This window comes from Cetorhinus maximus, chromosome 3 (assembly GCF_964194155.1).
Source record: "Cetorhinus maximus chromosome 3, sCetMax3.hap1.1, whole genome shotgun sequence".
NCBI lineage: Eukaryota > Metazoa > Chordata > Chondrichthyes > Lamniformes > Cetorhinidae > Cetorhinus > Cetorhinus maximus.
Window position 1 is genome coordinate 97190246 of NC_135881.1, and position 26128 is coordinate 97216373.

The 26128-nt window shown below is 41.1% G+C and overlaps 1 protein-coding gene across 2 annotated transcripts in view; it reads right to left on the reverse strand.

Annotated features, from left to right (window-relative positions):
• The window catches only part of elp2 (elongator acetyltransferase complex subunit 2), a 163046-nt gene that overhangs the window by 109131 nt on the left and 27787 nt on the right, over positions 1 to 26128 (reverse strand). For both annotated transcript variants that reach the window (XR_013576185.1, XM_078538747.1), the window contains exons 6-10: positions 25879 to 25943; positions 20758 to 20824; positions 20340 to 20483; positions 17760 to 17855; positions 13600 to 13700 (exon numbers count right to left, since the gene is read on the reverse strand). Coding sequence is in view for 1 of the 2 variants with exons in the window: in XM_078538747.1 (XP_078394873.1) it covers positions 13600 to 13700; positions 17760 to 17855; positions 20340 to 20483; positions 20758 to 20824; positions 25879 to 25943 (473 nt within the window). In the remaining variant the exon portion in view is untranslated. The remainder of the gene's footprint in view (positions 1 to 13599; positions 13701 to 17759; positions 17856 to 20339; positions 20484 to 20757; positions 20825 to 25878; positions 25944 to 26128) is intronic.

Sequence of the window (26128 nt, forward strand, 5' to 3'; positions counted from 1 at the left end):
AGTCCTGGAGTCTGCTAATTCCATCAGCTTACATGCATTGCCAAGCTAAAGCTGGCTCAGCCATATTCATCGGATGGATGGTGGCTGTATACCCAAAGATGTTAAGAGCGGTAAATTGACCATTGGATCACAACTCCCTGCGTACCCATACCTCCACAAGGACACCTGCAAGCAAGATATGAAGATGGCGGATATTGACACTGACAACAAGTAACAAGACACCGTCATTCATGACCTCTGGAGGAAGGACAATGGAAGAGGTGAGCAGTAACAAAAAGCTCAGATGGCCAAGAAGAGGGCCCAGAGAAACCAGAGACCAGTGAATTATGCACCTTCTCAGCTCACTGACTTCCTCTGTAGCAAATGCAGCCGAGATTGCCATGCCAGAGTGGGGCTCCTGAGCCTCACCCGACAATGCTTAACACAGAATTGACAGCCACGGCACTCTCGCTCTGAGGTTGCAGTTATGGGTGCAGTTGGTGACAGATTGTTTACTGGCAACTGAACATCACATACATTACTCCTCATTGCTTTGTGAAAACACTTGACAGATATGGCCTCTGCTGAGAGCCCTTCTCCCTCTCCCTCTTCCTGTAGCCTGTCCTGCTCTGTGTTACCTCTTTCTTCTAGTCATGCTGTAGTCCAAGGAAAGTGCATACTATTATGCCCATACCTGGGAGCAGTGGTTTGTGCAGAATCCTTGAAGTCAGGACCAAGTCCTTCAGCACATGTGGAGGCAAGGTTATTGAATATTTTTAAGGCTGAGTTAGCTGGATTCTTGACTGACAGGGGAGTCAAAGGGCATGAGGGTAGACAGGAAAGTGGAGTGGAGGCCACAATCAGATCAGCCAAAATCTTATCAAATGGCAGGGCAGGCTAGAGGGGCTGAATGGCCTACTCCTGCTCCTAATTCATTTTTTACTTGTTCATGTGATGTGGGCTTCGGCTAGAACAGCTTTTTTATTGCCCATCCCTAATTGCCTTTCAGAAGGTGATGGTGGGCTGCCTTCTTGAGCCGCTGCAGTTCATGTGGTGAGTGTAGTTCCAGGTTTTTGACCCAGCGACAGTGAAGGAATGGTGATATGCTTCCAAGTCAGGATGGTGTGCGGCTTGGAGCTGGTGGTTCTCTTGCATCTGCTGTCCATGTCCTTCTAGGTAGTAGAGGTCACAGATTTGGAAGGTGATGTCGAAGGAGCCTTGATGAGTTGCTGCAATGCATCTCATAGATGGTACACACAGTTGAAAGTGAAAGCTCTCAGCAGAGGCCATCTCTGCCGAGTGTTTTCACAAAACAATTCTCCTACCTGAACCTCAGTGAGGCGCAATGTGTGTGATGCTCAGCTGTCAGTAAACAATCTGTCACCAGCTACACCCACAAACGTCAGCTACCTACAGTATTCCAAGGAACTTTCAGAAACACCCTGCAGGCCTCTGACTTTTGCCATTTCAGATCTTAGCATTCTCTATTTTCTTCAGGGCACAGAGTACTGGGAATTATGGTGCATCCAGATGCATGGTGGGGTGATTAAAAGATGTAGGTGTAGATCCTTCATCAAGACTAAGTTATGTCTGAGAGGTTGCAATGAACATGCTGTCCTATTTTATTCCTTCACAGCTTATCTGCCGGCTGCATTTTTCCAACATTTTCAGTTTCTTCTTGAGAAATCAAGCAGCATTTTCTTTGCATTTTCCCTTTTTCTTGCTTTTTTATTTAAAGCTGTACTTATATTGGTGCTGGAACCATCATCTCCCAGGTCATAGGAACCAAAGTGGGTCCATTAAGCACATGAAGCCTGAATCAAATGAGCAATATGCTTTGTGTTTACCTATCTGTGTGATAGTTGGCGAAAGGAGTTAGAAAATTGGAGCTGATAGCTATAGCAGGATTAAGTTTTTATTATGGTTTTGCATTAATTTATTTCCATTATTTAATTTAGTTATTTTGCAAAATAATAAAGCATTCATGCAGCATTTTTAAAAAAATTGAACTCCATTCCTTCACCTAGTTTTAGCTAGGGTATTCAACTTAAATTATCAAGGAGCAACCAGTACCAGATTGTGTGTACATTTCATTTTCAAAATGTTTTATTTATGCATAGTATTTTCACATACAGATTTTGTAGTTTTGTCAATTTGTATTTATTTTTTCACACATTCCTACATACAACCGAGTGTACATATAATATATAAATCTCTTAATAATTCAGCAAGTTCCTCCAGGGATTAATTGAGTCATACAAACAAGGAAGGTCTTAAGTTCGACCCCTGGTCTATGCTGGATTAATTGACCCTAGTCAGAGTATGGCAAGATTCCTGCACTTGGTCACTATTGAGTGTCAGAGGTTAGAGTTTGTGTAGTATTAGCTGACAACTGGTATAGGTTTGGCTGTCATTCCCCATCACATTTGAATAACCTATTAACGTTCACCAGCAAGGCTCACAAATAAATAATGGTTAGCTGCGTATGATACCAAAGAAAAACTGACATCCATAAAATCGTCCTCAGTAAGGAATTGCATTCAACAAAAATCTGTAAGATCATGGCCTGGTATATCCCTCACTCTGTCATTACCATCAATCCAAGGGACCAACATGGTTCAATCAAGAATGCCATGCCAGGAACACCATAAGGGATACCTAAAAATTAGATATCAACTTGGTGGAGCTACCACACAGGACTACCTGCAGAAGAAGCACATGATAGACAGAGTTTAGCGATCCCACAACAAATGGATCAAGTCAAAGTTCTGCAGTCCTGTTACATCCTGTTGTGAATGGTGGTGGACAATTAAACAACTAACCAGAGGCGGAGAGCCCCACATCCCCATCCTTAGTGATGAGGGAATCCAGCACATCTGCGCAAAAGGCAAGGCTGAAGCACATGCAACCATCTTCAGCCAGAAGTGCTGAGTAGATGATCCATCTCAGCCTCCTCCTGAGATCCCGAGCAACACAGATGCCAGTCTTCAGTCGATTAGATTCACTCCATGTGACATCAAGAAACGGCCGAAGGCACTGGATAATGCAAAGGCCCTAACAATATCCTGACAATGGTGCTGAAGACTTGTGCTCTAGAACTAGTCATGCCCTGAGAGCCAAGCTGTTCCAGTCCAACCAAAACACCAGCATCTATCCAGCAATGTGGAAAATTTCCCACCTATGTTCTATCCACAAAGAGCAGGACAATTCAAACCCAGCCAATTACCACCCCATAAGTGTCTCGATCATCAGCAAAGTAATGGAAGGGGTTGTCAACAGTGCTATCAAGTGGCACTTACACAGCAGCTCAACGCAAACTGGAGGAACAGCACCTCATCTTCCGACTAGGCACTTTACATCCTTCCGGACTTAACATTGAGTTCAACAACTTCAGATCCTGAACTCTCTCCTCCATCCCCACCCACTTTCCGATCCCCCTTTTTCCAATCTCACTGACAGCAATGACCTGTTCAGTTTGGGTTCTGCCAGGGTCACTCAGCTCCTGACCTCATTAAAGTCTCAATGGACAAAATAGTGAATTCAAGAGGTAAGGTGAAAATGACTGTCCTTGACATCAAGACAGCATTTGATCAAGATCAGGGCATCAAGAAGCCCTGGCAAAATTGAACAGAATAGGAATGGGGGATAGCTTTGCACTGTTGGAGGTCAATCATCTCAGTTCCAGGATATTGATGCAGGAGTTCCTCAGGATGGTTCTAGGCTCAAACTTCTTCAGCTGCTTCATCAAAGACCTTCCCTCCATCATAAGGTCAGAAATGGGGATGTTCGCTGATGACTGCACAATGTTCAGTAGCATTCACAAATCCTCACATACAGAAGCAGTCAGTGTCCATGTGCAGCAAGATATGGACAACAATTAATTTGGGCTGATAAGAGGCAAGTGACATCCATGCCACACAAGTGCCAGATAATGACCATCTCCAACAAGAGAGAATCTAACCATCACCCCCTTGACATTCAATGGTGTTACCATCGCTGAAGCCCTCGCTATCAACATCCTACGGGTTACCATTGACCAGAAACTGAACTGGACCGCCATATAAATACTATGGCCACAAGTGCAGCTCAGAGGCTGAAAATTGAGGGGAGTAACTCACTTCCTGACTCCCCAAGCCTGTCCAACATCTACAAGGCAGAAGTTAGAAGTGTGATGCAACACTCTCCACCTGCCTGGATGAGTGCAGCTCCAACAGCACACAAGGAGCTCGACTCCATCTAGGACAAATCAGCCCACTTGACTGGCACCCCAGCCACCACCTTAAACATTTACTCTTTCTAGTACCATCACACAGTGACAGCGGTCTGTACCATCTACAAGATGCAGTGCAGCAACTCACCAAGGCTCCTTCAACAGCATCTTCCAAACTCGTCTCCTATAACTCCTAGAAGGCCAAGGGCAGCAAATGCATGAGAACACCACCACCTGAATGTTCCCCTACAAGCCACAAATATCCTCATTTGGAACTATATCGCCATTCATTCACTGTCACTGCATCAAAATCCTGGAACACCCTTCCTAACAATATTGTGGGTGTACCTAGTTCAAGAAGGCAGTGCACCACACCATCGCAAGGTCAATTAGAGATGGGTAACAAACGTTGGCCTAGCCAGTGATGCCTACATCCCAAAAAATAACAAATCTTAGCTTACTGCTAATATCATGCTACACGGATCTGCAACAACTATTTCATTGTAGCCTAAGCCAAAAATAGTTTTCCTAAATTTATATGTCGCTCAAGGTTGCAATGCCCCAACAAAAATGGGAGGAAAGTGAAGTCTGCAAATTATAGGGAGTGCAGCAATTGCTAATGCACAGATTACTAAATATATTTGTTCATATGCATTTTGCTGCTTCAAAATTTTGATCCTTCCGTTTTCAATACTATCGTTTGGTACAATGGCATATTTGGTACAACGACCTCTCCATAAATTAAGGTTTCCTTTTCCCACTAACCTGCTGTGTATTTTCCACCATTTTCTGCTTTTATGTTAAAATTTCCCTTCCCTGTTCTACAGCATCTCTTCATCAGGTCCCATGTCATTTTTAGTGTTGGTGAAGCAGAAATACAGCAGTTACCATGTAGAGGGTGTGCTTTGTTAAATATGAATAATTTAGAATTATTTTTTAAAATGCATGCAATTCCATCACAGTAAGTACATTTCTAATGAGTTGAGGGGGAGACCTACATTAGTTTCTATTATTACTGACTTTTATCTTAAACTATTATGACCTACTTAAAGAAATTTGCTTCATGAATACAGCCAAAACTGGGAAACAAATTTGCCTTATTTACTTTGTGGATATTGAAAGAGAACAGCAAAAAAAAGCTTAAAATAATGCAGCATCTTTACCAGTAGAAAATGACCCGAGGTGCTTTACAGGGAAAGAGAGAAACTAGAAATAGTTAAGGGAATGTATGCCAAGTCATGGAGGTCAGGACAAGGAAGAATGACAGAAGGTTTGGTCAAAAAGAAAGTTTTTGAGGTGTTTACAATCAGTTGGCAGTAAAACTGTTCTTCAGGGGAATGTGCTCAATTAACCTGGTCCAATTGTAGATCTGCGAGATAGGAAAAAGGGGGCATATATGCAAAAGCCACTCATTCTTCCAAAGCATGCCTAAATAAACATGATTCTGTGAACACATATGCCCAGAAAGCACATCTTGGGAAAGTGTGAGCACGTAGCTCATCATTTTATGGCTGGATTTCAAAATCATTCGAATGAATATCCTTCAATGCTTCAAAAGCAGAACACACAAACTGAAATGACTACCGGAAACTTTATTGTAAAGTAAAGATTAAAAGAGTTGCATTTAGCAAAACACAGCTTTAATGCCTCTTCATTCACTTCATAAAGGGTGGGCAGGGCAGAGAGAGAGAAATGTCTTCAACATTCTCCGGATTTAAACAGGGAATTAGAATAAATCTGCAATATGAAGTAAGTTACATGGCTAAGTCTCACAGACACTAAAAGAGATGTTTTAAATTTATTTACAGGATGTGGGGATCGTTGGCTAGGGCCAGCATTTATTACCTATCCCTAATTGCCCTTGAGGTGGTGGTGGTGAGCTGCCTTCTTGAACCGCTGCAGTCCCTGTGGTGTAGATACACCTACAGTGTGGTTAGGGAGGGAATTCCAGGACTTTGACCCAGCAACAGTGAAAGAACAGCGATATATTTGCCAGTCAGGATGATGAGGTGCTTGGAGGGGAATTTCCACTGGTGGTGATGAATGACCAGATGATCTGTTTTGGTGAAGTAATTGAGGAATGATTGTTAGCCAGCACACCAGAACTCTCCAGCTCTTTTTTGAATAGTACCATGACGGCTATTATGTGAAGCTAAATAAGCAGATGGAGCTTTAGTTTCATAAGTTGATGAGGCATTCTCTGCGCGGCACTAGTTCAGCGGTTTCCAAACAGTGGTTGGTGACCCCAATTGGGGATCGCAAATAGGGCCACATGAAGTGAAATAGTGTTAATCTCACATGGTCTTCAAAATAAATGAATTACAAGGTGAAGCACATGTTATGACAACATACATACTACATTCAGAGTTGGAATCAAGCCCCACCAATCATATTTCTGTGGGATGTCTGTTACCGATACACCCACCCAAGCAGTCGATGCATTGATTTCTGAGCATTGCAATATTTTTCTGGTTACATCTGCAGTCATATGAATGTGGCAACCTTTGACCCGGAAGCAGTATAGTAAGGAAAATTTGTAATTTCTTTAAAGCATCTATGGAACTTGTAATTGCTTTTAAGAATGTTTAAAAGAGACTTTTAAGAATTTACATCATTTGTAAAGGGATCATTTGCAATTTTCTTGGATAAAAAGGCATACTGGTCCATGTGACCTGGCAATCCTTGACCTGGAAGCAGTGCCAACACAAAGGAAGTTAAAAAAGAAGGCAGGTGGCTGGCAGACACAAAAGAAACTACAAACAGAGGAGCTGGATGGAGAAGGATCAGTGCACAAATGCAGACAGAAAGTGAAGGCAAAAAGAGACAGAAAGAGGAACACACAGAATTCTTGTGAGAAGAAGCAAATCACTCTCAGGAAGAAGTCAGTTTTTCTGTTTGGCAGGAAAGGAGGCAGGAGTTCTGGAGGTAGTGTGCGAGCCGACTAAAACGGTCTAAAACCGAGAATGTTATGTAAATAGCTCAAAGATGCTAAAGAGCTTGGTGTTATCCCACAAGTGGCCAAACCGCGAACCAGGGTGTTGTTGGTTGGTTGAAAATGAACTCTGGAAAGATACACCATCTAGACTGTCATGACCCAAGGGAGAGGCGGTTCATAGAAGTGAGCCTTGCTGATGATAATCATACTCAAACTCAAAGGTGAAGCTGGTGTCAAATAGGACTCCTGACCGACCTTTCATGAATAAAGAGCAGCATAGATAAAAGTGTGTGGCTACATAATGCCATAAATGCTGCAGGAGAATGCTTTGATTGTGTAAGATGTATCTTTGTTGTATCAACTATTAAAGTGAAATGTTTCCTCTTATATGAAGTATTATTTGCCTTTTAATTCATATTTAATTTACATTGGTTTTTAACTTGTGCTAAAGAAAAGCTACAAAAAAATTAAAATCTTGTTGTAATTTCAAAAGCCACACGCCTACACCTAGTGTAATTCAGACACATACTGATAAGTAATGGCACTTGTTTCTTACACTATGGAAAATGTTTTATGCAGAGATTCGACCTCCACCGGCATCCTCCCGACTGCATTGCAAACAAGAAAGTAAGAAACATGTTCATAAATACGATGAGGCCTTCCTTGAACATGGATTCAGAAGTGTTTTTGCCAAATCCAAAGGAAAGCCAAAATGCTTCATTTGTCACAAGGCGTTGTCTAGCGAAAGCATGAAGTCAAATAAGCGACAATTGGAAAACATTCGCAAGGAAAACATCAGGAAGTCAAGATCATTTCTTCAGCATCGACAGGCTAACAATACTAATTCACTTTTCATTTGGTAGAAAAGCACATCAACATTAATAATTCCACTAATGATGTCAAATGAATACACAATTCATTTAACCGCTCACAATATAATCAGTTATATAATCCGAAACAAAAATTGAAATGAGGAGCAGGTGAGGAAAGAGAAGAAATCCACAGGACTGAAACAGTGATTTATTCACACACAGCAGTCATCTTTCTGCATATGTCATTTGTATACATTGAACAGAGACTGACAAGCAGATCTAGCAAGTGGGGCTTTACATAAGCACTTGTGATGTGTTTCAGGGCAATCCAAGGAAACTGGGAGAAGGTTCTGCCAGCAAATAGGGCAGACGAACATAAACAGAGTAAGTGAGTGGGCAAAACAATGGCAAATGGAGTTCAATTTGGCAAAGTGTTAGGTTAGTCTCTTTGCATTTAAGAAAAATAAATCACAGAATTTTCTAAATGGTGAGATAATAGGAACTGTGGAGGAACAAACAGATTTGGGAGACCAAGTACACAAAGCATTCAAAGCTAGTAGACGGGTATAAAACGAAATGCTGGCCTTTATCTCAAAGAGTGCGGGGGGGTGGGGTACAAAAGGGAGGAAATTATCCTTCAGTTGTACAGAAGCTTGGTCAGGCCCAATCTGGAGTACTGCATCTGCAAGAATCTAAGGATCCTTGGAAGATTACTACCAGTGCATCAACTATCATTGAAGCTACTTCCTTTAATATCCTAGGATGCAACCCATTAGGTCCAGGGGACTTATCGTCCTTTAGCCCTATTAGTTTCACTAGTACTTTTTCTCTAGTGATAGTTATTGTATTTATTTCTTCCCCTACTTTTGCCCCGTGATTATTTAGTATTTTTGGTATGCTATTAGTGTCTTCTAACATGAAGACTGATGGAAAGTGTTTATTCAACTCCTCTGCCATTTCATGGTTCCCTATTATTATTTCCCCAGCCTCATTCTGTAAGGGGGCTATGTTCACTTCGCCCTCTCTCTTCCTTTTTATATATTTAAAAAAGCTCTTGCTGACTGCTTTTATATTACTTGCCAGTTTACACTCAGTTTATTTTCTCCCTCTATTATTTTTTTTGGTCATTTTTTGTTGGTTTCTAAAACTCTCCCAATCCCCTGGCTTACCACTAATCTTTGCCACATTGTATGTTTTTTCTTTCAATTTGATACTATCTTTAACTTCCTTGGTCAACCATGGTTGGTTTATCCACTTCCTTGAATCCTTCTTCCTCACTGCGATATATTTTTGTTGTGAGTCATGAACTACTTTCTTAAACGTTTGCCATTGTTCATCAACCATCTTTTCTGCTAAACTCCATTCCTAGTCCATTCCAGCCAACTCTGCCCTCATTCCTTTGTAATTACCCTTATTTAAGTTTAGCATTGTTGTTTCTGATCCAAGTTTCTCATTCTCACACTGAATGCTAAATTCTACCATGTTATGGTCACTGTTTCCGAGGGGATCTTTAACTCTGAGATCATTTATTAAACGTGCCTCATTACACATTACCAGATCCAAAATAACCGGATCCCAGGTTGGACCCACAACATAATATTTTCAGAAACTGTCCCAAATACACACTATGAATTCTTGCTTGTGGCTACCTATGCCAATTTGATTTTCCCAATCTACATGAAGATTAAATTCACCTATGATTAATGTACTGCCTTTTTTTACATGTTCTCATTTAAATCTCCTGATTTATTCTCTGTCCTACTGTATAACTACTGTTATAGAGCCTATAGACTACTCCAGCCAGTGTCTTCTCCCCCTTGTTATTTCTCACCTCCATCCATAGTGATTCAAAATCTTCCGATCCAAGATCATTTCTTGCTATCGTACTTATTCCATCTCGTGCTAACAAAACTACCCCACCACCTTTTCCTTCCTGCCTGCCCTTTTGAAAAGTCAAATACCCCTGAATATTTAGTTCCCAGCTTTGGTCTCATTGTAACCATGTCTCTGTAATGGCTTTAAGATCATACCCATTAACTTCTATTTCTGCCGTTAGTTCATTAATTGTGTTCCAAATACTACATGCATTTAAATAAAGAGCCATTCATTTTGCCTTTTTACCATTTTTCCCCCCATTGACCCTATTTGCTTCTCTTTTTTTAACGTTTTTTATGTTTGTACACTCTGTCCCTTCCTGTCACACTCTGGGTATCATTACCTAAATAGCTGCCCTGCAATGCTGCCATATCCTTTTGCTTTGTAAGCCTACCTATCCCCTCTCCAGAACCCTCCCCCCCCTCTATTTAGTTTAAAGCTCTCTCTACAGCCCTAGTTATTCGATTCACCAAGACAGTGGTCCCAGCACGGTTCAAGTGAAGCTAGTCCCATCGGAACAGCTCCCTTCTAGCCCAGTACTGGTGCCAGTGCCCCATGAACTGAAACCCATTCCTCCCACACCAATATAAAAGCAAAATACTGCGGATGCTGGAAATCCAAAACAGAAACAGAAAATGCTGGAAAAACTCAGCAGGTCTAACAGCATCTGTGGAGAGAGAAACAGAGTTAACGTTTAGAGTCTATATGACTCTTCTTCAGAACTAAAAAGGAGAAATGTGATGAAATTTATACTGTTTAAGGGGGATGGAGCAGGTGAAGCTGGATAGAAGGCCAGTAATAGGTGGGGGCAAAGGAGAGATCGACAAAGATATCACGGACGAAAAGACAAAGGGAATGTTCTGCTATTATCATATTCTGCTTTCTTACCTTTATGCCACTATCAGCACCTTTTTTTAGCTGCTACAATTAACACTCCCTTTGATCTTTTTTTCATGACATCTTTGTCAATCTCTCCTTTGCCCCCACCTATTGCTGGCCTTCTTTCCAGCTTCACCTGCCCCAACCCCCTTAAACAGTATAAATTTCATCACATTTCTATTTCTCTTTAGCTCTGAAGGGTCATACGGACTGGAAACGTCAACTCTGTTTCTCTCTCCATGGATGCTGTTAGACCTGCTGAATTTTTCCAGCATTTTCTGTTTCTGCCTCCCACACCAATCTTTGAATCACGCATTTAACTCCTTGACTTTATTTATCTTATGCCAGTTTTCCCGTGGCTCAGGTAGTAATCCCGAGATTATTATCCTGGAAGTTCTGCTTTTTAATTCAGCCCCTAACTGTTCAAATTCTTTCAGTAGAACCTCCTTTCTAGTCCTATCAATGTCGTTGGTACCAACGTGGACAACGACAACTGGATCCCTCCCCTCCCACTCCAAGTTCCTCTCCAGTCCTTAAGAGATGTTCTTAACCCTGGCACTGGGCAGGCAACTCAGCCCTCGGGACTCACGCTCATGGCTGCAGAGAACAGTATCTATCCCCCTAATTATAATGTCTCCTACCACTACTACCTTCCTATTTCCTCCCCCCAATTGAATGGCTCCGCGTACCACGGTGCCGTGGTCAGTTTGCTCATCCTCACTGCAGTCTCCGCTCTTGTCCACACAGCTTGCAAGAATCTCGTAACTGTTGGACAAGTGCAGGGGCCGTGACTCCTCGAACACTACCCCCTGGGTCCCCATTCCTGCCTCACCTGCAGTCACACCCTCCTGTCCCTGATCATAGACCAAATTTGAATTACTTAATCTGAGGGGTGTGGCCACCTCCTGGAGCAAATGCTCCTTTTAAAATGAAGTCTCCTCGCTTTTTTTGAAAATGAAGAATCCCCACTATTTTTAAAATGAAGTCTCCTCTCTCCCCCAACGATATGGCGCAATGTCTGCAGCTCGAACTCCAGCCCCTCAACTTGGATCCGAAGTTCCTCAAGCTGCAAACACTCATGACAAATGTGTTCGCTCTAGATCACTTTGGTGTCCAGCAGCTCCCACATGCTGCAGTTGCAACACATCACCCGTCCTGCCATCAATATCGTATTTTATTTAATCTATTAATTAATCACTCTAGTATCCCTACTCTTTAAATTTGAAGAATCCCCTGCTCTTTAGACTTTATTGTAGTTAATTTTTTCAACCAGTATCGATCTTATACTTAAGTTATTTTTAAGACAAAGAGAGAAAAAAAGACGAGACCTAAACACAAACTAAAGACTTTACTTATACTTTGAAGACTAGAAATACTCAACAATCCTACTCACCAACCAGCTGCTTTCCCTGCACTCACATCATGCTGTGGTTCGTGACGTCACTACGCCGCTGGTCTCACATGAACTCTCCTTGCTCATTTTAAAATGAGGTCTCCTCGCTCATTTTAAAATGAGATCTCCTCGTTCTCCTGCTCTTTTTGAAAATGAGGCCTCCTCGCTCTGCCCGCTCTTTTTAAAAAGTCTCCCCGTTCTTTTTTAAATGAAGTCTCCTCACTCTCCTCGCTATTTTTAAAACGAGACCTCCATGCTCTCCCCGCTCTCTTTAAAAAAAGTCTCCTCACTCCTTTTAAAATGAACTCTCCCCGCTATTTTTAAAATGAAGTCTCACCGCTCTTTTTGAAAATGAGGCCTCCTCGCTCTTCCTGCTCTTTTTGAAAATGAAGTCTCCTCGCTCAGCAAATCAAGAACAAGGGGCCATTCAGGAACGAAAATAGAAAGTACTTTTTCCACACAATGGGTACTGCAAGTTGGGAAGCAATTCCCCGAAGAGGCTGTGGGCGTTATGACCACCTGAGCTTTCAAGACTGAGATAGATTGCTTTTGTAGAGTTAGGGTATCATGGCGCATAAACGGAGTTTGGGTGCTGTTCAGGCATTCTGAATGGCAAAACAGGGTGAAGGGATTTAATCACTTACTCCTATTTCTTTGCTTCCGTCTCCTTCTGTGATACCACTCAGCAAGAGGCTAAAATCACATGTGTAGTTCTATTTCGTTCCAATTCAATAAAGTGCTATTGTGCATAATTAAAAGGTAGAATTAGGCCTCCAAAGGGGAAACCTCTTTGGAGAGGTGGAACTTCCTACCACCACAGGGATGTTTCTTTCCCCTGCCAACCTTCCTGCTGTAGGGCTGTTTGCATGTTGGAGGCAGTTACCCCCACCTCTGCCAGTGTGGTGTGCCGGGCTAGGGACAGCCTCTTACAGCAAGGTGCGGGGCTTGCTGTATTAGCAGGAAGCCAACAGTTACTGAGCTGACTGAAGAAAGTAACATATTTTCATTAAAACAAATCATGTATTACCACTAGGGAATGCATGACCACACTTCTGTTTTACAATTATAGCTCTGAAATCCTCTCTGCCAGGTCCAGCATGTGAACTGGGCAAATGGTGCAAAAGCTAACTGATGCATTATTTTCTTTATTGGCATGTTGTTTGCATGCACCTGCTCGCTGAAATAAGGGAAAAGCAAGAATGAGAGCATTCTAGCCTTTTCCACCACAGATCTGCCTGAATAATATTAAAATGAGCTTGGAAAACTTAGACCATTGCCGGAAGGAATAAGGACAGGATAAAATTAATTAACAGGTTAAAAATAAATGGCCTAATATGTTGTGCTTTTTAAACATGAATAGATTAGATGTAAAAAGATTAAATACTTTCATCAGAAACAGTAACTAATCTACAGCCAGATGTGGTCAACTTTAATTATGCTACAAAAACTTCTTATTTGCTGCCAAAGATTTGAAATTGTTTTTAGGGCACAGGGCATTAGAATAATAATAGCTTACCTGTTCCAACCAGACATCAGATTCTTCATCTGAAGACCAGAGAATCATTGTTTTGTCCATTGACGCAGACAACAAGGACAAGGGCTGTTCAAGTCTGCCATCTGTAGGAGAAGCAAGTATATTTATCAGTAAAGGGAACACACAAAGGTCAGGACCATGGCAGAGCTCCCCTTCTCTTCTCTTGATGGTGCTGAAGGATCTTAATCATCCATCCAATAGGACTAAAGGAGCCTCAGTTTGTCATCCAAAGGATGGCAATCCTAACGGTGCAACATTCCCGAAGTACTGCACTGAAGAGTCAGCCTTGAGTACGTGCTCCCATTTTCGCTCTCCCCACCTCAAAAAGGAAGACACTGAATACTTATCAGCTCCCAGAACATTATAAATAAAAAATGTTAAACTTTCAAACATTTTATACTAACAAGCCTTTGCAAAATATTTTTCAGGCCACATTCAAAAAATTTAGATTATGTATTTGCTTCCTCTTCAAAGAGTACAATTCAGTTTTCTTCCAGGTTGAACATAACTTTAAGTTCTGATGAAGAGTCATTGGCCTGAAACACTAACTCCGTTTCTCTCTCCACAGATGCTGCCTGATCTAAGTGTTTCTTTTCTATTTCTGTATTATTATTGCAGTATTTTGCTTTTGAAACTTTAAGTGGGTTACATAAGCCACAGTGCAACATGGACATGCTTAGCAGAATGGAAAATCTACAAGCGTAAATACAAAATCAGGAGTTTGCAAATAAATTTCATGTCTCGTAGTTTCATGTATTTCCTTAGTCAATTAAACTGAAGAATCATTACCAAGACAAGCAGAATCCAAACCAGGAGGTGTAATTTAGAATAGTTAATTTAACGCTAAATCATGTATAGAAACCAAAATAAAGTTCAGAAAAGAAATACGGGATTAAGAGAGAGATAAGGGAGAGGAAAAGTGGAGTTTTTTTTTAAATCTCCAAATAATATCTGATGGAATGAAATTCCAGACCTATAAAAATTAAATTTCACTGCTGGAGAGTTTAGCAGTAATTAAAATTTTAAATTCACTACTGGGCAAGCCTGAACTTATTCAGCATTTTTGGTGGACATCTACCATGCAAGTACCACAAATTCCCACCCTTCTTTATATCTAAATGCCAAGTCTCTCAATGAGGTAGCAACATAATCAACCTTCAAGTTGGCCTGCTCCTGCTGAACAGCTACTTTGTTATGTCCACGCTTCATGCAATGGCTGGATGCTCAAAGTTGCTGTCTGATTTACTGCTTATAATAACAATCGCGGAAAGAAAAATTCAAATCAATTTTCATAACATCTCAAATTTAGAGTGAGAGGGAATGGAAAAACTGGAAGACAAATTACATATCAAGAGCAAATCAGGAGCATAATAAATGTGGGGAACTCAAATACCTTCTCCAATCATCCACTGTCCACATGCAGCAGACATATGTCACAACACTGATGTTTGTAATTGGTGCTGCTGCATTTAATTCTGTTTTAAGTAGCAATTAGAGGTTGCTGTTTACTGATTGTTTGAAGATGTTCAATTCATCTGCCTAACAGATTCAGTTTAAAGCAACTCCTTTAATCTTTTACAAATCTGCTTTCGTAACAAGAAATTGACATCCCCAGGATAAATCTAGTCACCATTCTAAACAATCTCCAATGCATCAATGCTCTTATGAAGGCAATATAAGGTCCACACATTATTTCAAATGTGGCTTCACTAATGAACCATTCAAGATTAAAATCGCCCATTACAAGATAGACCCTAATGACTAATCTTGTACTATGTCAGTATCGGCTCAGTGATATCAATCTCGCTTTTAAGTCAGAGGATTGTGGATTTAAGGACCATTCCACAGTTACACTAGAGCATAAAATGGTTAAATTATGAGGACCGGCTGAATAAATTTGTAATTTCTTATAGTATCTTGAATTTAGATAATTAAGGGGTGATCTATTATGAGATGTTTAAAATTATAAAAGGATTCAATGAGGTAGATACAGAGAAGATATTTACTCCATTGGGAAAATGCAGAATATGGTTACACAATCTTAAAATTAGAAGTATGTCATTCAGTAATGCAATTAATGAAGTGTAGTGGAAATCAGGAGCTCGTTCTCTCCCAAAATATCATCAATGTGGGTCAAGTGAAAATTTCAAGACTGAAGTTGATAGATTTGTGTTAGGTATGGCTATCAAGGAATATGGATCAAAAGCATTTAAAATGGGATACGGTGACCACACCTTCAGCATTCAAAAGATTCAGAATTCCTTCCCTAAACCTCTCTTCACTCCTTTCTCTTCTGTGGCCCTCCACAAAAACTGCTTATTTGACCAAGCGTTTGGCCACAACCTGGGAGCCTGAATTATGCAGTCAGTGGCAAAAGTTCAGCATTGCGTTCACCTCGCTAAACTGCACGCAAAGTTTTTAGAGCACAGACTTGTTCTAATCCAGTGTCTGATCCAGCATAGTACCTTTTGTAGGGATCAGTGGTGTCTGTGAGCAGGGCAAGAATCAACAAAGATTGTTAACCAGTCAGATTGAAGAATCCTCGCTGAGACACGGAGAGCCTAACCATAAAGTACAAACTGGAATTAATCATGTACAGCAAGTGAAATAAAGATTCAGAAGTACAGATAGAATTAAGAGGCAGAGATAAAAGAGGACAGATTTTTTTTAATTGCCAACATTGATTACTTTTAGAAGGAATGAGACTCCAGCCTTGAAAGGTTAATTTTTCAAGGTCAGGGAGGTTGTTCTGCAGTAATGATTCCTTGTCACATTAAACACTCATTTACTCATGAATGCATCAGCTCTAGCTTTTTCAGCTGTCTTTAGTTTAGAGCGTATCCCACATTCATGATGTTGTATTCATTTTGTTGTGGTGTCTATTGGCGAGGACTAGAACAGCACATCATGTGGAGGAGCAGGTTATCTCTGACAGCAACTTATGGATTTTTGCGTTTAACTGCACGTGTGGATAGCAGAAGATTATGTCCAATTTACCTCAATACAGTGCCAGTAGATTAACAGATAGCTAATGAAAGCTAATTAAGAAATGGAGATAGAACAAGGCCAGGGCCCTACAGATCAGTCAGTTCAACATTGGCAGTTGTAAAAATAATAGAATTCCTACTAAGGGGGATAATAGAAAAACATCCAGAAACCAAAAATAAAATAATGAATAGTTAACATGGATTTCAAAAGGGAAAGTCTTTCTTTTCCAACATCACTGAATTCTTTGAAGTAACACACAGTGTAGACAAGGGTAATTGCGTAAATTATCTGGATTTTCAAAAGGCCTTCGATACACATAATAAACTGATGACTAAAATCAGAGCATGTGGAATCAAGGGAAAATTAGCAGGAGGGATAGCTAGCTGTCTGAAATCAGAGAGTAGGGTTAAAGGTTGCTATTCAGAGTCCCACAAGGATCGCTGTTAAGATCACTGTTGATTCCAATTTACATTAAAGATTTAGATTTTGGAATAAAAACAATTTTTAAACTTAAAGGACACCGAACGAAGCAATACTGCAACAAATTTCAAGACAACATTAATATGGACAAGTAACTGACAAATGAATTTCAATGTAGGTGTGATGTTTGAAAATAAGGTCACATATTACTTGGAAAATTGGAATCTCAATTGGGTAGAGAAGCAAAGGCATCTGGAAGTGCAAATACACAAATCACTAAAGGTAGCAATCCAAGCCAATAACAATAACAATAACATAACAAAAGCAAACCGAGCACAAAGGTTGAGTTCGACAGAGTGCTGAAACCTTGGGCCGAGATTTTCTGGCCCCGTCGTGGCAGGACCCACTGTGGAGGACTCGGTGGCCCAGCCAATAGTCCATTGGCTTTCGGCAGGACCAGATGATCCCGGCAATAGGTGCCGGGTGGAAAATCCCACCCTAGGAATTTTTAAGTGAGGAAATTCAATGCTGCGAGGGAGGAGGTACTTTTCTGCTCTTTTACAGAATAAGGAATGATGAGAGGGGGAACCAGGGGCAGTGAGGCCTGAGATGAAGCATAGAGGCATTAGTTAAGTGAGCAGGTAGGTGATTGGCTGCGAGTTGTAAAGGTTTTTCCTTTCTAAACTGTGACTCTAAAACTCTAAAATTTCCCTCAATCATTCACAAAATCTTACTTTTATGAAAGGGGGGCTGCCAATGTAGTCCATAAACCCAGTTTTCATGACCAGCCAGCACGGTTTCCAAAGTTACTGCATATGTCACCGCTCCCTCTAAGAGAAAAGAAAAAAGTGACTGTAACATTAAGCATGTTAATTATTCAACTGAAGGGAACAATGATATAGTCACCTCACTAGCTATTAGCTTGAATCTACATAAAATTAAGAATTTAAACAAATTATTTTTACAAGTCAAAAATAATAGTTGTCAGATATCTATTTTTTTTTAATTAAATCTATGAAAATGTTTTCCATTTGTTTGCATTTTCCTGTTGCATGCACAATTTGCCCTGATGAGACATCTGTAAATACTTTTAAAGGGTACTTGCTTTTACTCAAGAGTATGCTTGCAAGAACCTGTTTGCAAAGCATTGATTATGCTGAACATATCAGCCCCAAGGCTCTGCATATTCAATGACAAAGGATCATCATTTTACAGTACACTGCAGCCCTCCATCCAGTACTGTATTCAGTCAGTCTGGGAAACTGGCAGATTATCTTTGCAATAAGAACAAAAATTTCCAGAGAAATAGAATAGAATCAGTTACTGTAAATAAACAAGGTGCTGTAAAATACAAAATTAAACATGCAATAAACTTAAAATTATCCACAATAATGTATACTGATGAAAAGTTTAGGATTTTTGTATTAATCATTGGAAGTTGAACTTTCAATTTTAGGCACCAGGTGTCAGCAAACATTCTTAGGTCAGATACAGCAAATAGCTACTGAGTAAAAATTAAATTTGATCACTTCAACAATATACCTTATTCCAGACAGCACCCCTATTGCAACATTCCCATGTTCTGTTCAAAGGTCACATACATGAAATGTTAACTCTGTTTCTCTCTCTACAGATACTGCCAGACCTATTGAATATTCCCAGCATTTTCTGTTTTTATTTTAGACTTCCATCGTCTACAGTATTTTGCTTTTGTATTCCCACTTTCACAGCAGCCGTATCGTGACCAATCTAAGCAGGACTGTCAATTTAGCACCAAATTAGGAGCATTGTTTATTTTGCTGTGGGTCTGGTGTGACAACCTTTCACCCTGAGCAGCACAGTAAAGAAAATCTGTAATCTTGATAAATCTGTAATCTGTAAATGCTGCAGAACCTGAAATTACTTTTAAGAATGTTTGAAAGAACTTTTAAGAGTTTGCATCAATCGTAAAGGGATCAATTGTAATTTTCTTGAAAAATAAAAAATACTGGTCCATGTGGCCTGGCTACCCTTGACTTGGAAGCAACACCAACAGGAAGGAGAACAGAAAAGGCACATTTAGAAGGAAGTGTGTGTGTGCATGCATGCATGTGTAATACAGTTAAACAGGACAGGAAGTTGAAGACAGGGTTAGAGCAGGGATTGTGAATTGGGCAATTCTACTGCTGCTGTTGCAGTTTTGCCAGAGCCGACCAAACTGTTTAAAGGAATCTCTGGGGAATCTGCGCATTCAAGGCTGTCATGAACCTAGCTAAGGAGGTTCTGCAGGAATGTGCCATTCGGGTGACGATCTTCTCCAAGGGCTTCGAATGGAACACAGCTACTGGTGAATGCACCTCAAGGGCCAAATTGATTGAGCAGGAAAGTGAGAGATCCTACATACCAGAGGCCGAGTTAGGGAACCTTGGAACTGCACATGGTGCCACAACATCTGCAAGGAGTGATGTGGATGCTTAGTTATTTAAGACGTATCTTTGTTGTATAGACTATTTAAAGTGCAGCTTACTTTTTTATTTGAAGTATAATTTGCCTATGAATTCATGCTTAATTTGTATTGGTTCTGATGCGTGTTAAAGTAAGTTACAAAAAGGGAAATCTTGTTGATAATTTCTTCATTTGGGATTCATTTGGTAAATTTGGTTATTTTGGTTTATGGTCCCCACAGGGATCGTAACGCTATAAACTTGAAGAGCTAATTTAGTCCAAGTATAATTTACAAACAGTCTGATTTGCATTTTGTGGTGTAATACTGAAAGAGGCAAGTATGTTATTAAATAGAAAACCAAATACTCATCAGGTCAAAATCCATGTATGTCAACCCTTAATACTTAGAGCTCAACTGGAGGAATTATTAGAAACCCATCCACACCAGGTAAAAATGATTTTAAAAATTAATGCCAGGGCTGACAGCACTGAAAACCATCCCAAGAAATAATGCCAGAAGACTTCTACAACCCCAATATCCAATTCTTTCTCTTGCTTGATAAAAATGAGAAAATAGTATTTGCTGAAAATCTTTATTTAAAAAAAAACTAAAAGTATTTAGCCTCAGGATAAAAAACAATGTCCACCTTGCTCCAAGTTTCTGCACTTCATTCTCATTAGGCTTAGAGACGCTGAGCAGAAGGCCAGTATATATAGAATTTAATTTGTGTAAAATTAAAATCGAATATATTCAATCAATATAGCACCTTTCAGCATAGGTAATGTTAAGAAATATCAGAACTTATTACATTGTAGGAAGAATCCTACCTGCTTCGTTTTTTTTCTGGAAAAAAACTATTTTGAAATTTGAACCAACTTTTAAGACTTACTATCACTCTGAACACAAAAGAAGTCTTCCTTCAATTTAATAATGCCTTCATTGCAATGCCTGGAAGTAAATTCTGTCCTTATAAATATTCTCCATATGCGTATCAAACAGTCTTGTGAACAGCTCGCTAATAAAAGGTTTCCATCTATTGGAGTACAAAACAAAAATGGTGCATAATTACTAATCAAATTTCAAAAGCTCTAAAGAAAAAAATGTCCTGTCACACAACAGGAAGGTGATATATTCAGTAGCTTGATTTAGATATAAACAACTCAAAATATGTTTTAGCTCAAAAAAAATCAAATTAACAGTCCATTAACATTAAGAACAGACTGTGTGGCAATTACTTTGAATCACAAGTTTCTTACTAACAACTTAAGGACAAATCATCATGTTGAATAACCACTGAAATTACTTACCACACAGAACCCATTCAACTCCTCGAATCCAGTCTTCATGGCCCATAAGTAATTGAATTTTCTGAAACTGCAACAAAATGATTTTTCACTATACCGCTAATCAATTATCCCAGTATATTCAAATATACAACACATGATCAGTATATGGATTTTTTTTTGTTCATTCATCCCTAATTGTCCTTGAGAAGGTGATGGTGAGCTGCCTTCTTGAATCACTGCAGCCCATGATAGGTACACCCACAGTGATTTTAGGAAGGGAGTTTCAGGATTTTGACCCAGCAACAGGGAAGGAATGGCGATATAGTTCAAGGTCAGGTTGATAAGTGGCTTGGAGGGGAACTTGCAGGTGGTGGCGTTCCCATGCATCTGCTTGTCATTCTAGATGGTAGCAGTCGTGGGTTCGGAAGGTGCTGCCTAAGGAGCCTCGATGTGTTTTTGCAGTGCATCATGTAGATGGTACACATTGCTGCCACTGTGTGAGGTGGTGGAGAGAGTAAATGTTTGTGGGTGGGGTGCCAATCAAGCAGGCTGCTTTGCCTTGGATGGTGTCAAGCTTCTTGGGTGTTGCTGGAGCTGCATTCATCCAGGCAAGTGGGGAGCATTTCATCACACTCCCGACTTGTGCCTTGTAGATGAAGGACAGGCTTTGGGGAGTGAGTTACTCACTGCAGGATTCCTAGCCTCTGACCTGCTCTTGTAGCCACAGGATTAATATGGCTGGTCCAGCTCAGTTTCTGGTCAGTGGTAACCCCCAGGATGTTGATAGTGGGGGGATTCAGCAATAGTAATGCCATTGAATATCATGGGATGAAGGTTAGATCCTCTCTTGTTCGAGATGGTCATTCATGCCACACAAGTGCCAGGCAATGTTACTTGCCACTTATCAGTCCATGCCTGGATATTGTCCAGGTCTTGCTGCATTTGGACATGGACTGCTTCAGTATCTGAATGGTGCTGAACATTGTGCAATCATCAGCGAACATCCCCACCTCTGACCTTATGATGGAAGGAAGTTCATTGATGAAGCAGCTAAAGATGGTCGGGCCTATGACACTACCCCGAGGAACTCCTGCAGTGATGACCTGGAACTGAGATGAGTGACCTCCAACAACCACAACCATTTTCCTTTGCGCTAGGCATGACTCCAGATAGCAGAGTTATCCCCCTGATTCCCATTGACTACAGTTTTGCTAGGGCTCCTTGATGCCACACTCGGTCAAATGTTGCCTTGATGTCAAGTGCAGTCACTCTCACCTCACCTCGGGGGTTCAGCTCTTTTGCCCATGTTTGAACCAAGGCTGTAATGAGGTCAGGAGCTGAGTGACTAGTGGAGCCTCCTCCTTCAGTGAGTTGTTTAATTGTCCATCACCATTCACGACTGGATGTGGCAGAACTGCAGAGCTTAGATCTGATCTGTTGGTTGTGGAATCGCTTAGCTCTGTCTATCACTTGCTGCTTATGTTGTCTGGAGCAAAAGTAGTCCTTTGTTGTCGCTTCACCAGGTTGACACCTCATTTTTATGCCTGGTGCAGCTCCTGGCATGCCCTCCTGCACTCTTCATTGAACCAGGGTCGATTCTCTGGCTTGGTGGTAATGGTAGAGTGGGGGATATGCCAGACCATGAGGTTACAGATTGTGGTTGAGTACAATTCTGCTATTGCTGATAGTCCACAGCGCCTCATGGTACCCAGTCTTGAGCTGCTAGATTTGTCCAAAATCTCTCCTATTTAGCATGGTAGCACTGCCGCACAACACAATGGAAAGTATCCTCAATGTGAAGGCAGGACTTCATCTCCATGACTGTGCAGTGGTTACGGACAAATGCATCTGCGGCAGGCAGGTTGGTGAGGACGAGGTCAAGTATGTTTTTCCCTTTTGTTGGTTTCCTCGCAACCTGCCGCAGACTCAGTCTAGCAGCCATGTCCTTTAGGACTCGGCCAGATCGGTCTGTGATGGTGCTACTGAGCCAACCTTGGGGATAGACATTGAAGTCCCCCACTCAGAGTACATTTTGCGCTCTTGCCACCCTCAGCGGTGTTCAACATGGAGGAGTACTGATTCATCAGGTGAGGGGGTGCGATATGTGGTAATCAGCAGACAGTTTTGTTGCACATAATTGACTATGTCAGGGTGTTGGTTGACTAGTCTGTGAGACAGCTCTCCCAAATTTGGCACAAGCCTCCAGATGTTCATAAGGGGGACTTTTCAGGGTCGACAGGGCTGGGTTTGCCGTTGTGATTCCGGTGCCTAGGTCGATGTCAGATGGGGTGGTCCTTATTGACTTGCTTTTAGCAGTTTGAAACAACTGAGTGGCTTGCTAGGCCACTTAAGAAGGCATTTTAAGAGTCAACCACATTGCTGTGGGTCTAGAGTCACATGTAGGCCAGATCAGGTAATGAGGGCAGGTTTCCTTCCCCAAAGAGAACCAGATGGGTTTTACGACAATCGAGAATGATTTCATGGTCATCATTAGACTCTTAATTCCAGATATTTTATTGAATTCAAATTCCACCATCTGTCATGGTGGGATTCGAACCCAGGTCCCCAGAGCATTACCCTGGGTCTCTGGAATACCCGTCCAATGACAGTAGCACTACACCTCCCTATTTCTAAACAAATACAATAACATCTCATTTCTGTGTAGGATATTGTGAGCTTTTCTCCACCCTTCAATAGAGTAAGTATTGATAACACATTTCAATTGTTAAAGTATAAATCGCTACACAGAATTAAAAGTCAAAGAGTTTGCCTTTAACAGTCTATTATGCTGAAGAAAAAAAATTATTTCAACTTTGGCCCTGTTTGAATGTTGGATGATGATTTAAAAGGGCACAGAGGTCAGGTGTGGAATGATATAAAGAGTAAGGCCTGGGGTGGAGCAGCCAGAGAGGCAGAGGACAGGAGCGCAGCACTGTAAAGAGCAAGGCCAGGAGTGAAGCGGTCAGAGAGGGTGGGAGTGGAGCAGCATGAAGGGGAAGATAGATGTGGAGTGGTCAGAGAGGGTAAGGCTGGGGGGGGCAGAGCGCCATAAAGGGCGGTGCTGGGGTGGGGGGGTTGGAGGTAGTCAGGTCAGGGGGTGGGTTGTTGGGTGGTCAGGGGTGTAGTCAGATCAGGTCGGGGGAGTGGGGTGGGGGTAGACAGTTCAGGTCGGGCAGATGCTCGGGGTGGTTGGTAGTTATCCAGCTATTAGACTAGGTCTAAAATTTCTGTCTAACATTTCCTGAGTAACTATTCAGATAAGTACCACAGAATTGTTCAAAGTCTCCAACTCAGAGTCAGAGACATTTGCGCAGGGTTCCGGGAAGCAGGAGAATTACCCATCAGAAATTGAAGCTTCCCAGGCATTTCCGACGTCGGTCAGCGTGTCAGGAATTTCACAGGGTCCCATCACCCATCTCTGTCATACTTCTGGTCTCCAACTCTCCGGAGACTGGAAGATTTGGCCCATTAGGTATCTATGTGCAGCAAAGGTTTACCCGACTGATTCTTGGGATGGCGGGACTGACGCTTGAGGAGAGATTGAGTCGATTAGGATTATATTTGCTGGAGTTCAGAAGAATGAGGGGGGGATCTCATAGAAACCTATAAAATTTTAACAGGTCTGGAGAGGGTAGATGCAGGAAGGATGTTCCCAATGGCGGGGGAGTCCAGAACCAGGGGTCACAGTCTGAGGATACAGGGTACATCATTTAGAACTGAGATGAGGAGAAATTTCCTCACCCAGAGAGTGGTGAGCCTGTGGAATTCGCTACCACAGAAAGTAGTTGAGGCCAAAACATTGTATGTTTTCAAGAAGGAGTTAGATGTAGCTCTTGAGGCAAAAGGGATCAAAGAGTATGGGGAGAAAGCAGAAGCAGGCTATTGAGTTGGATGATCAGCCATGATTATAATGAATGGCGGAGCAGGCTCGAAGGGCCGAATGGCCTACTCCTGTTCCTATTTTCTATGTTTCTATGTATTATGTAAGCACAAGCCAAGGTTATATTGTGGTATACAAATCAACCCATCTCTCCTGAACTTCAGAGCATTCTCAAGGGTCAGGAGCAATTCAGCCAGGCACGTGGCCTCGAGGGGGGAAATCAGTCACTGCAGGACATGTAGTGTTCTCTGACACCAAAGAGTGTAGCTGGAACCTGGCAACCAGGTTGCATTATTTATATGTCATTTAAAAAGAAGGCCAAATCAGTCACCACAATAAAGCTTATTGTAAAAGACAACTCATGCATGAATACTAAGCAGAGTTATTGTCACTGGACTAACAACCCTTTGTTGCAATAGTAACCACAAAGAATATCTGTTAACAGGTAACCCACCCCAGCATATCAGATGGAGCACAGGTTTAAGGATAAAGCTCCCCTATACTGCTCAACAATGTAACATAAAGCCAGCCAACTGCGATATTTCCATTTCTCAGGCCAACCACCCTCAATACCATTTAGGATGAAATTGAGACAAAATCTGGGCAAATTTGTGCTGAAAGCTTGTGTACTTTGGCAAGTGGGCTGAGAGCACCTAAAACCTTTTTGGCAGAGAAAGCAGGTAGATTTTTTTTTTAGCCTGGGTAACACATGAAAAACGAAAGTGTGAAACTCAAGGTGGTGAAGAGGTGTACAGACATTGGTAAAAATATCTCAGGGTGGGGGAAGGGAGACGGGAAACAGATACACTAATTTCACAAACATCAGCAAGTATCAGTCCATGTAAAGTGGCCAGTTCAGGTAAAGTTCCAGACCCAGAATGTCAAGCAGACCTAAACATGGTCAGGATGCATCAGGGGAGAGTGAGAAACTGAGCAGGGAAAGGAATGGATAAGAGTTCATTTCAAAATTACTGAAGCTCTAGTCAGAGTAAAGGGAACTCTTTGTATTTCAAATATATTCAGTTTCAAAAGCTACACAACAAATATGCTCTAAGCTTTTAAAAACACTAAAATTGCAGTGTTATTCCGACTTAAGAGTAACAGACACAAACTTTGGTAAATAGCAAGATCACTAATTGTTCATTTATAAGCGACAAATTAACTCAAAAGGAAAATGTTCAGATTTCAAAGTGAATAGTAAATTCCATTGCTTTTAACGAATTATGTCTATAAACACAAATTTCTTAGTTATATCAACTTACTTGTTCATCTTCTCGGACAAATAAATAAACTTTGCCATCATCACCACCACAAGCCAGAATTACAGCTAGAATCAGACAATTTATCTGTGAGATGAATAGAATTATACAGTGCAAAACAAATGCACCATGATATTTTGAAAATTTAATGATATATACTTACAAAAGAAAGCCGGTCATCATTATTCATTTTCATAAAAATTTTAGCTGTTCTCTTAACATATTATTTTTTTCTGCTACTTTTAAATACAAG